At 35.4% G+C, this 13,240-nt stretch overlaps 1 protein-coding gene across 1 annotated transcript in view; it reads left to right on the top strand.

Annotated features, from left to right (window-relative positions):
* The window catches only part of tdp1 (tyrosyl-DNA phosphodiesterase 1), a 41,986-nt gene that overhangs the window by 15,816 nt on the left and 12,930 nt on the right, over nt 1-13,240 (top strand). The window contains exons 11-15 of the mRNA XM_073826957.1: nt 330-378; nt 468-534; nt 1,157-1,264; nt 4,051-4,153; nt 9,693-9,798. Of these exons, the coding sequence (XP_073683058.1) occupies nt 330-378; nt 468-534; nt 1,157-1,264; nt 4,051-4,153; nt 9,693-9,798 (433 nt within the window). The remainder of the gene's footprint in view (nt 1-329; nt 379-467; nt 535-1,156; nt 1,265-4,050; nt 4,154-9,692; nt 9,799-13,240) is intronic.

Raw genomic sequence — 13,240 nt, 5'->3', positions numbered from 1 at the left:
TTAAAATGATCTGCCAGTGGGGTAAGAAACATACTCTTAAAACAAGATTTTTCTTACACCACTGGCAGATCATTTTACTTATTTCAAGCAAAATACACTTAATTTAGACACCCCCCCCCCCCCCAGAAAACAAGATTAAATATCTCACATCACTTTGCTCATCTAGTGAATGCATCTTGATTTAAGAATTTCTAGTTATTTTGACTATAAACAAGACACTAATACTAAGTACCAATGATTTATCAATTTGAGCAGATTAAACATTTAATCAAATTGACACAATTGACAATAAAATGTAATGAGTCCTTAAAATGTTCTGTCATTTCTAGGTTTATCCGTCTGTGGACAATGTGAGAACCAGTTTAGAGGGCTATCCAGGTATCATTCATTCTTTTATTCTTCAAAAAAGGAAATTCCTACCACGTCCACAATCGTTATATGACAACTGACTGTTCTTATCCCTGCAGCTGGGGGATCATTACCTTACAGCATACAGACAGCTCAAAGACAGCTCTGGCTTCACTCGTACTTCCAGTAAGTTTTCCTATCTCTGTGAACCCCCCCCCCCCCCCCACCTCAAGCACACACACATTTTAACAATATACTCATCAATATTCAGCCTGAAATGACCGTTTTTAAATGTTACCATAAATATTTTCCTGAAAAGGCTCCTCAGCAATGCTCCAGACCTCGTGATCTAAACAGCTGCCTTTCCCCAAGAGTTGTCTGACCCTTAAATTGCTCCTTAGAAATTTCGATTGGGTTCTTATCCCATCTCTCCCATCATTTTAACACATTATCACCATAAATATGCTATTTTACTGGTTGCCTCAATTTTGCTAAGTGATCAGAGATCGCCTATTGCGATGTAGATTCAATCTCAGTCCCTCTCTGGAGTGTGCACTCTACACTTCTTCTCAGTGTATTTAAATGAGTCCATGTAGACTTCTGTATTCATGCTTGAATGCTGACAGCAATCAGACAGAAACCTATCTTCTTCGGCTGCACAGTACGCCCTAAAGCATCATATCTCTGCACCTGCGAATGGCATGAAATGCTTCTTTGGGTGTTTTTGCACCTATAGGTATATCAGCAGGTGTTTTTCCATTTTCTTTCTCTTCTTTCCTTACTTTGTCAATCTTTCCCTTTTAAACAGTGGCTGGCATGCTGATGTTACTGGTAGGAGCAATGCAATGCCCCACATTAAAACCTATATGAGGGTTTCACCGGACTTCACACAGCTGGCCTGGTTCCTTGTCACAAGGTTAGAATGATAAATTAACTTTCTTACTAAACTGTATTCATTTTAGGCCAATTAGACAGTCAGCATTTCAGATATAAGTAGCTAATTAAGTTTATATTAATATTTTGAATAAGCATTTATTTTTACATTTTCAGCTTATATACATTTTTAATCATTTCTATGTGCTTTTGTCATTTTTATTTATTTATTTTTAATACTACTGTTTAGGTTTAATTCATTTTAAACCTAAGCTTTAACTTTTAAACCTAAGTTTTTAACTTTTAAGTTAAAACAGCTCTATCTTTTCTAGTTTTTCGCTTAGTTTACATTTTACATGTATCAAATTCGTTTTTCTTTTTTTTAATTAATAAAAATATTTGTAGTAGTTTTTGTGATTGATAATAACCTTGGTTGAATGCAATTTAAAAGCTCCAGATTTTAGAGGGAAAAAATAGGTTGTACAATAACAATATTTTGTGTTTACAGATTACAATCCAGATTGCAATTCTGATACTACACAATGCACTTCTACATTAATAGGCAATATAATCTAATCATCATGTTAAATACTTGTTTTATTGAGTTTTTTTTTTTTTTTTTTTTGTCATTTTGTTATTTAATATTAGGCTGTTTTAGCAATTAGATTATGAAGTGTTTATCGTACAGTTGAACTCAAAAGTTTTCATACACCTTGCAGAACCTGCAAAATGTAAATTTTACCAAAATAAGAGGGATCATACAAAATGCATGTTATTTTTTTATTTAGTACTGACCTGAATGAGATATTTCACATAAAAGATGTTTATATATAGTCCACAATAGAAGTAGTTCTTAATACTATATTGTTACCTGAATGATCCACAGCTTTTTTTTTTTTTGTGATAGTTGTTTATGAGTCTTTGTTTGTCCTGAACTGTTAAACTGCCCATTTTTCTTTATAAATAATACTTCAGGTCCCACAAATTCTTTATTTTTTATGTATTTTTGTGTATTTGAACCCTTTCCAACAATAACTGTATGATTTTGAGATCCATCTTTTCACACTGAGGACAACTGAGGGACTCATGCAACTATTACAGAAGGAAACACGATGCCGGGGGTGAAAACTTTTGACCAGAATAAAGAGATGTGTAAATTTTTCTTAGTTTGCCTAAATATCATATTTTTTTCACTTAGTACTGCCCTTCAGAAGCTACAGATGATATTTGCATGTTTCCCAGAAGACAACATAAGTTCAATTTACCCTGATCTTCAAATTCAAAAAGTTCAAAGGTTCTTAATGCATCATGCTTCCTTCTGAAGCATCAGTGAGCATTTGAACCTTCTGTAACGGTTGCATATGAGTCCCTCAGTTGTCCTCAGTGTGAAAAGACAGATTTCAAAATCATGCAGTCCTGAACAGTCTTTTAACACATGATGTTCCTGTGGCTGTAGCATTGAAGCCCAGATGATTTTCATCTCAATTGTATGTCAGTTCAGATCGCAATTTGGTCAGTCATCACCTAATTGATCATTTCTACTAAAGAACAAGAGCTGTCTGGAAGGAAATCATTTTAGACATAATTGCATCAACATTGAAATCAGTTTGTGGTTACTCATAGGTTCAATCAATGACGCATACAGTGTATGTGATTGTGTTAGTCTGTTACAACAAACACCAAAACACGTCTTTATTGCCTTGAATGTGTCATGTTAATGCCGAGCTGGATGAGATCAGCACCATTTCTGCTCTTTTGTTCTTCAGAGAGCTGTTCATAGCTGCCAAAATAATGCTCTTGGCAGACAAGGCTTGTTTTTCTCTGATCCCTGGCAGATTTGTGTCTTCTGTGCTGCATTGATAGTGTTCCACTCAAAGGATCCCTTAGGCCCCGTAAATGTACATTTACACAACATAAGCCTGATATGTTTGTTTATTTAAGATTATGCCATCCCGTTTCAGTGGCCGTTTCTTAGCTGCAAAATCATAACCACTTTCCTGTTTCTTCAGTCTGGAAGGTTATGTGATGTTAGTTAGCACTACTGACTCTGGACCTTTAACAAGTTTCCTTGAACCGCTCACACAGCAGTGCTTTTACAGATAATCACAACCCTTTAGGGCAGTCGGTCAATTGAAGTGGTAAAGACTTTGTCTTGATGGTGAAGTGGTGTGGACAAGAGCCAGGTGGGTTATAAAACGCAATGACGTGGTAAAAGAACACTCTTCTCTTTGATTATCTTTCAAATTAGATCCAGGAATAGCATGTTAAGTTCAGCAGCTGAAAGCTTGTATTTTGTCTCTTTTGCCATAGAAAGTTAATCACTGAGGAGATGTTCTGGTTTTAAAACCCAGAAGATCCACCTCTGTTATACCAGCAGACAAAGATATTCTTTATTCAAATCTTTCAACACATAATGTTCCTGTGGCATTGAAGCCCACATGATTTTCATCCCAGCATGAATGGCCACTGTTCCTTCAGCATTTCTCAAAGCACTGGCTTTAATCGTGGTTGAAATGCGCAGGGAGACCAAGGGAGATCGTGAGCAGTGTCTGTAGGTCAGTTGTGGCCGGCGATGAGTTATTCATAGACCTTTTTATGAAGATTAAAGCCTGCAGTGGATGCAAAGCCTTCAGGCATAGCCTGTCATTCTTAAACTTTCAAATCCAAAATGCATTAATTATTCAGTGATTGCAGTCTGAAAAAAATCTCCTCAACAATATCCTTTAGCTTTGACATGTTTAATGCTAACACTTCTAGTTTAGGTGACATTTACATGATTGCTTGACTTTGAAACATGGTTGAAACTTCGTCTTCTGCTATCCTCCGCAGTGCCAATTTATCAAAAGCTGCCTGGGGCGGCCTGGAGAAGAACAACACTCAGATTATGGTTCGCTCCTACGAACTGGGAGTCCTCTACCTGCCTTCAGCCTTTGTGAGTATTGTGACTCAACACTGAGATCTTGCCTTTTCGAATACCTGTGCATTTCTGACCTTCTGCTAAATCCAATTAAAACCAGCTTCTGTGGCTGGATGGTCTCTAGTTAATCACAGACGGGTTTACCAAAATAAGAGGGATCATACAAAATACATGTTGATGTTTATTTAGTTCTGACCTGAATAAGATATTTCACATAAAAGATGTTTACATATAGTCCACAAGAAAAAAAAGTTACATTTATAAAAATTACCCTGTTCAAAAGTTTAAATCCCCTTGAGTCTTAACACCCTGTTGTTACCTGAATGATCCACAGGTGTTTTTTTTTTTGTGATAGTTGTTCATGCATCCCTTGTTTGTCCTGAACAGTTAAACTGCCTGCTGTTCTTCAGAAAAATCATTTAGTTCTCACAAATTCTTTGGTTTTCCAGCATTTTTGTGTATTTGAACCCTTTCCAACAATGTGTGATTTTGAGATCAATCTTTTTACACTGAGGACAACTTTGGATCAATCACTCTCTGATGCTCCAGAAGGAAAAAACATGCATTAAGAACAATGTATTTTGAATGTAAAGATCAGGGTAAATGTAACTTATTTTGTCTTCTGAGAAACATGTAACTATTTTCCTCAGAAGAGCAGTAATAAATGAAAAAATATGATATTTAGGCAAAATAAGAAAAATGTTCAAAAGTTTTCACCCCTGAATCGTGAGCGTTTGAACCTTCTGTAATAATTGCATATGAGTCCCTCAGTTGTCCTCCATGTGAAAAGATGTCAAAATCATCAAAGAAAACTTCAGAATGACAATGGCACTCTTGTCAATTAAAAAGCCTTTATTATCAGATGGCTACATCCAAGGAATCATCCAAAAAAAAAAAAACGTTGGAGAGTTTTTAGATTGTTGTGTAGCCATCTGATAATAAAGGTTTTCAATTATCAAGAGTGCCATTGTCATTCTGAAATTTTCTTTGATGGACTGATAAACCCTAGACCAGAGAGCACCTTGACCTTACAGCACTTAAACCCTGAGATGCACTCTCTATTACTTGACATTGTTTGATCATACAGTCATTGTTGGAAAGTGTTCAAATACACAAAAATGCTGGAAAACCAAAGAATTTGTGGGACCTGAAGGATTTTTCTGAAGAACAGCAGGCAGTTTAACTGTTCAGGACAAACAAGGGACTCAACTGAACAGATTCTGAAAGAATGTAACTGTAACTTTTAGCAAAATTAGCGTTACTATTTTTACTACTGGTTGATGAGTCAAGCACTTTAGCCTTTTTCCAGCAGAGTGTCAGTTTAATAAAGTAAGATCCCCAAGAGAGGGAACTTCAAGAGAATGAGCTGAACAGAGACAAAAAGACATCTGTAGTGTCTCTGAGCATACTTTTAAAGTACTCTAAGTGTGTAAATACTACACATAATGTCTTTGAGTAGATCTCTTATTTTTCCATATGTAGAGAGAGAGCTTTTGTGTAGCGCTCACATACTCGCAGGGTAATTTGTCCTTGTTGTCAGGGTAGGTCTTAGAATTACTTCAAAAGTTGCTAAGCAACAGTATGGTTCAGTTCTCTTGCCGTGGGAAAAAAAGAGTGGGGAAAAGCACGAGTTTGAAAGAGGATAGTGAAAGGTTGTGCTCTCTTATTCAAAAGGGATGTGTTGTGTCTTTTTTTCCTGTGGCCTGAAGCCTCTTTGTTTTAGTTGAACACAGTCTTGTTTATGTCATGGTTAGTTCTTGCTAGAGGTCATTTTTGGTCTGTTACATTATAATGGATCCATAATTAGCTTTTTTTTTTTTTTAGATTGTCTGGTATTTTTCGCTAAACATGTTTTTAGGACATTATGTTTGCATTCAGTGCACATTATCATATTTGGTTGCTTGCTTAAGTTACAAATTAGGCTTGTTGCTTGTTAACTGTTAAAGTTATTTTTACATCTGTAGAGGTCATGCTCCATAATTTTCATAATGAGCCACGTTTTTTGTTTATCTCAGTGTGGTGCTTTAATTAAAGATTTCTTGTTTAAGAAAGTCTGTTCAGGATCACTGAAGTACAAATTACATTTTGTTTTTGCTCTTAACAAAACACCTTTGACAGCATGTTTGCAAGTTTTCAGTACAGCATCACGTCTCAGTCACACTGTGTTTCCAACGCCAATCAGAATGGTTATTAGGGAGCCAAACTTGCCCTTTTCCATTTTTACCACCGACAAAGCTGGTTGACTTAACAAAGTATGTTCCTGAAGTAAGTCGCAGTTGATGAGTCATGCTTTCCTTTATACACAATTTCATAATTTTGTATTTTTCTGATGTAGTATTCACGTATTACTAGCTCCTCTAAGCAGTCAAGGCCATTACAGAAATTTAGAAGGAAATGAATGTTCTGTATATGTACTAAGATTGAGATGCACCTAATTGCACTATGAATTGAAACTAAAAATTAACCATGTTGTGAAGCTAACCATATTATAAGGCTATAAATAAGCAGAAATGATGTTTTTCACTATATCAATGTACAGTCAAACCAAAATTTATTCAGACACCTTCAACATTTCTCACATTATCACAGTTTATTCACTATAGTTTCGAAAATGCTAATAAAATATGACAAGAACTCAGAGTTTCTCTTCTCTTGAACATCTGTTAGACTGTCGTGCAAATGAATTAGGTTGAATAGCTGTCAGCTGTTAAATTTAAGTACACAATTTATATAATACCAATTTAGGTTAACCAATTACCAAGCAATGCTTATTTTGTTCAGTCTGTCGTGTAAAAAGGTCGCATGAGCAATTAAAGAAAAACACTTTATCATCATTATCATCATTATCACATTATCATCCCAAATTTTTCTCAGTTTAACTGGTAATCCACTGTGTGTAGAATTCTTGGGTACAATATGTCACAGTTTACTTTATTTTGCTATCCTCACTTACATAAATGAACTACAGTGTCCTGCACCCACTAGTAAAAAAATACAAAATTATATCTGGTGTCTGAATAATTTTTAGTTTTTTTACTGTTTAGAAATTCATGGCATTCGGTTTAGTGAATTCATTTTTGGTTTGTTTGCTTTCACAATCTGTTGGATGAGATGAAAAGATATTCTGTGGTAGTCAATAACCCTTAATATTCCTGGTTAACCACTTAAGCTCTGACCTAGTTGGATGTTTACTGTTTGGCATCCTCTTGAACCACCCAATTCTCTACTTGTTTTTAACTGCAACCAAAAACAGCTGTGGCTACACAGAACAGCTGGATTCAATAGACATGAAGATGCAAGTGCAAAGCAGCATAAGAACAAGGGATGTAAGTAATGAGAAAAATAGTGCTACAGTGATTAAATATGCTTAAACTCTGTCAATATGTCTGCCTGCTGCTGATTGAGCAGAGATGTAGATAAATCACTCAATTATTAACTCATCCTAATTTTACTCCAGACCACATTAACCTCAATGATGCCTGTGTTCAACCGCCAAGACGTGTTTATTAGTTACACAAACACAATTTATCTGTGTTATTTGTGACAGCTGGGATTCAACTAGAAGTTTGAAGGTTATTAATGATTTTTTGTTGATTGTATGTGTGTAAATATATATTCAGTTAAAAGTCAAAAGTTTACATACACCTTGCAGAATCTGCAAAATCTTAAGAGGGATCATTTAAAATGCATGTTATTTTTTATTTAGTACTGACCTGAATAAGATATTTTACATAAATGAAATTTTTATAGTCCACAAGAGAAAATAATAGTTGAATTTATAAAAATGACCCCATTCAAAAGTTTGCATACACTTGATTCTTAATACTGTGTTGATCTCAACATCATACAGTCCTTGTTGGAAAGGGTTCAAATGCACAAAAATGCTGAAAAAACAATTTTTTTCTGAAGAACAGCAGGCAGTTTAAATGTTCAGGACAAACAAGGGACTCATGAACAACTATCACTAAACAAAAAAACAGCTGTGGATCATTCAGGTAACAACACAGTATTAAGAACCAAGTGTATGTAAACTTTTAAACTGGGTCATTCTTATGTGTAAACTTCTTTTATGTGAAATATCTTATTCAGGTCAGATCTAAATAAAAATAATATGCATTTTGTATGAGTTTTATTTTATTATAACAGGATGTCTGATGATAAAATATAGGATGTCAGTACTGGTTGGTCTTATCAGGGTAAAGTAGCCTTTAGAAAAAGGGAGTTTAGAGGAAAGCAGTTATTATATGTAATTAATCTCAATGATTAACAGCCACAATGTTGGTTTGATTGCTTCTATTGTCCTCATTTGTAAGTTGTTTTGGATAAAAGCATCAGCTAAACTATTTAATGTTAATGTAAATGTAAATGTATGTAAAAAGCTTGCTAAACTTCCCACTTTATATATTGAGTTTCTAGGTCGCTTCCTGTTTTTGCTTCACAAATAGCAGCACCTGCTGCATCTCTTTGGGTTTTGTGAAAGCTTTAGCTGTCTGAGTCTGGGTGATATATTCCCCACTGCCCTTTAAATCTATCCAGCCCCCTCCATCATCATGCCCACCACACAAATGAGAGTTTAGCTTCCCTCAGAACAGCCCTGCTCCCCTCTGGCTTTTTCCACAGAAAAAAGGATGAGTAAATGCACACGTTCTCATTAGAGCTTGACGAGCACTTTTGTCATTTGTTGTCTCCATCATCTGAGTTTATGGGAGTCACCTCATATCGCCAATCTATTCATATTAAAATAAATAGGACTTTGAATGGGTTTGGTCTGTTTTTGGAACAATGTGATTAATGCACTTTTTAAATAAAAGTTCTGTTGTTGTTTTTTTGCCATACACTACTTTTGAACAGTAAGTTTGAACATTTAGAATGTTGCAAAAGATTCTATTTCAGATAAATGCTGTTATTCTAAACTTTCTATTCATCAAAGAAACCTGAAAAAATCAACTCAGCTGTTTTCAACACAATAATAATAATAATAAGTGTTTTGTTTGAGCAGCAAATCAGAATATTAGAATGATTTCAGGATCATGTGACTGGAGTAATGATGCTAAAAACTCAGCTTTGAAATCACAGGAATAAATTACGTTTAAAAAAATATTAAAATAGAAAACAGTTATTATAAATAGTAAACATTTCAAAATTCTACTGTTTTTGCTTTACTTTGGATTAAATAAATGCAGGCTTGGCGAGCAGAAGAGACTTCTTTAAAAAACTTTAAAAATCTTACTGTTCAAAAACTTTTGACTCGTAGTGTATATTTCAGAAAACTGTTATTTTGTAGGATGCTAGTTAATTCTTAACTAAATCTTTAGCCATTAGGGATGGACAGGATAGCCAACTAGTCATCTGACAACCACCTGGTCAATTAGTGGCTATTTATTTAAAATAATAAATAATACTTTTTTCTTATAATAAAATAATTTTTAACTTGCAGTTTCTGCAGTTAAAAATAATTAAGAGATGCAGCCTCACCTGCAGTGTTATATTTAGCTTATTTATATGTTGAATATCAAACTGCATGAATACATCTGCTTTTTCTTTGTCTGTTTAGAATATGAGCACATTTCCTGTGGAGAAGAATGTGTTTCCGGCCTCCAGCTCCTCCAAAGGCTTCCCAGTGCCTTTTGACCTCCCACCACAGCGTTACTCAAGCAAAGGTGAGTCTGAACATTTACATTTACATTTGCATTTATTCATTTAGCAGACGCTTTTATCCAAAGCGACTTACAATTGGGAATACAACAAGTGATTCATCCTAAGGAGGCAGATCAACATAGGAAGTGCTCAAAAATACCATATATCTCAGGCATTGTTAGATGAGTGCTGGATAGAAAGGGAAGATCAAAAAAGATTTTTATTTTTATTTTATTTTTTTTTGAGTCAAATAGTGTCGAAAAACATTGCATCATTCCCCAAAAGTGGCTCAACTAAGATTCACTGTAGTTCCAACCTTCATTAAAATGTCAGAGATGTTCTTCTGAACTCTGAACAACCACACATATTTAAAGTGACAGCTTTACACTTCAATGAGGCATTTGCATGAAAGTTTAAAGGTTTGTTTAATGCCTAAAAAGTACACTGAATCATCGCTTGAAGAAAGGTTAACCTTTACTTTGAAATTCAGAGTTCAAATGATAGCTCAGGAAACACTCTGTAGATATTAATTGCACAACACAAATTGTAAAACCGCAAAAAAAAAAAAAAAAAGCTTGCAGGGCAGGCCAGTGTCCTGGCTAAACAAATAAAGCATTTTGATACAAGTGCCTAATTTGCAAACACTTATTCGTTGCTATATTGCTTATATTCTGCTTAATTATAGCAGCCCTTCGCATAATGAATAAGTGTGTTTTTCGAGTGTGCATCACTGTATGTGATGAGCAAGGTGTTCAAAGACAGCTACTCATGATGGCAAAGTGCACATTTTAATTGCTGACAGCGGTGAAGCACAAGGGGTGTGCATGACACAATTAATGGCCATTTCATTTGCTGCACAGTGGTGTGCTCTGAGCCATCAAAAAGGATTAATAATGAGGAAACATGACATTTACTGCCACCTGAATTATCTCATGTTCTCATTCAATAAAGCATTTATCGGAAATTAAAAAATAAAATATTCATTGATATTTATTCGTCTGGCTAGTCGATTAATGAGGTCAATATAAAAATATCCCTGTTTCAAATAAATGCTTTTCTTTTTCTGTTCATGTATGAGTTTATGTATGTATGTAATTCAGGGGTGTTTCCTCCAAGGAAGCAAGAGAGGCAGTGTCATTTATACAAAATATACCATTAAAAAGTGTATAAATCACTCGCTTTTCTAAAGAAACACTGTCCAACAGCGACACCAGCAGTAGGGATGCTCATATTGACCGTTTAACCGTTAACCGACAGTAAGAATTTTAACCGATTATTACTATCAGTTAAACGGTTTAAAAGGGTTTTTTTCTATTCTTTTTTTTTTTTTTTTTTTTTTTTTACGTTTGCTGCATGGTGAAAGAAATAATGCTATTTGTAAGTTATCTGTTTACTCACGTGCGCATGTCGACACGTGCAGTGTGGCTGTACAGACATATTTCGCTTCACCTTTACTTAGTAAACAGATGTAGTATATGCAACTCAATGGCAAGTGGCGTTATTGGGTTATTAGAGAGTGAATCCGTGAGTGAATGTATTCAAATTCTGAATGAATTTTTAGTCTAGAAAGTGCGCAATAGGCGCTCCCGTTACAATCACTGGAAAGCTATCACTCATCCTAGAGTAGTTCATCGCAATCTCATAAAGTTATTAAAAAGTAATAAAATAACCTTTACACTGCACAATTAATCTCTTATTTATATAATGCCAACACTTTCTTTGTTTTAATAAGAGAGTTCGCGAAAGTGTAGTTTCAGCAAAACTGAAACCGGCACTTTGGTTGGTGAGTGGATTGTAACATAGCCTCCTCTGATTGGCCACAGTGATAATCAAATCAACATACATGTCTGTGATTGGCTATTGCTGAACGCTGTAAAACACGCGCTTCTCCACACGCATATGACAGTGGATGGAAGTCCCGAACCGCAAATTGAAAGGGTTTTTGTGATGGTGTTTTTTTTGCGGATCTAAGAGTTAACAGGCAGCGGTCCTGCCTATCCGTACAGCATGTGGACATGTTAAAAACTAGGCACACTGAGGTATCGGCTGGCCTGCTATATATTTTTATGTCCGACGAGAAGAATAAGACCGGTACAGTTAAATAAAAGGATTCAGTGTGTTTTAGTTTTGTCATCTTAATTAGGTAGTTATTTAATTTATACATATTTAGTGTAGGCCTATTTATATCCTATTGTTTTTTTTTCATTCAGATTTTCTCTGTTCAGAAGCGCTGCTGATGCGTGATAATTTAAGTATATGTCAATACAGTTTTTGTTGTTGCTCTGTATGCTGCTGTTTGCACGTTAAAATAAAACATTTGCTTGTATTTTTAATGTATCGTCACATATACTCGTGCGTTTTATTTTTATTTTAAACTAATTTATTATTCTAATTTTATCAGTTAACGGTTAATGTTCGGATAACGAGCAGCGGTTGTCGGTCAGGAAAATTAACCGAAATGAGCATCCCTAACCAGCAGGGAAAGTTACAGCGGGAGTCCACGTCTCTCTCGTCTCCCCTCAGCCCATTGAGTTTTAACAGACCCCCTAATGCGTGCAGTGAGTTTGGTTGGGGGTAATTGAGAATTAATGGTAAAAAGTCATGTGAGAGGAGGCAATGTCTCCATCGTAATATGATTATATATGACTGGTTATACTTAAGGTGCTTAAAGTGCTTGAAGTACTTGAATTTGACTTTTTGAAATTTAAGGCCTGGAAAACCCTTGAAAATAGCAATATTCCAAAAGAGGTACTTGAAAAGTGCCTAAATTATTAAAAGACAGTATATCTAAGAAATAAGTGTTTAATTTAGTCAATAAAGGGGTCATATGTTGTTGCTAAAAAGAGCATTATTTTGTGTACTTGTTGTTATGCACTGTGTTTATGCAGTTTGAGGTTCAAAAAACATTATTTTCCACATACTGTACATTATTGCTGCTCCTCTATGCCCCGCCTTTCTGAAACTCATCGTTGATGGAAACTGCGGTGTTCTCTGATTGGCCAGCTATCTGGTGCATTGTGATTGGCCTAATACCTCAAGTGTGTGATGGAAATGTTACGTCCCTTACCATGCTGTTTCTTGGCACGACAAGACAGAAACAATAAAACCCATTATAAACAAGCCATTTGTTGCATCCAGTGGGGATCCAATAACTACTGATTATAATGACTCATGCTGTCTTTTTACGTGTCGCGTTGTGTCGCGTAAACATAACACCATGTCTGCATTAGAGATCGTAGAACGAGAAACAAGCACTACTCTACACTGCTTAAAACTCGCGTTTGAATAGTCAGTAATAAATTCTTTAAATATGAAAATGTACTTACAGGCCGTTAGTCAGAAGCGCAGACTGTCCTTGCAACATTGGGATTGCCCCACTTTATAGCGTTAACCCTTTATGTACAGGTGACATTGTAAGCTGCTCTCCCAGGTTCAGGAAACAGTCCTCCGCGAAATGTGCATCAC

Source organism: Garra rufa, chromosome 21, assembly GCF_049309525.1.
Source record: "Garra rufa chromosome 21, GarRuf1.0, whole genome shotgun sequence".
Classification (NCBI taxonomy): Eukaryota; Metazoa; Chordata; class Actinopteri; order Cypriniformes; family Cyprinidae; genus Garra; species Garra rufa.
This window is presented reverse-complemented; position numbering and strand designations above follow the sequence as displayed.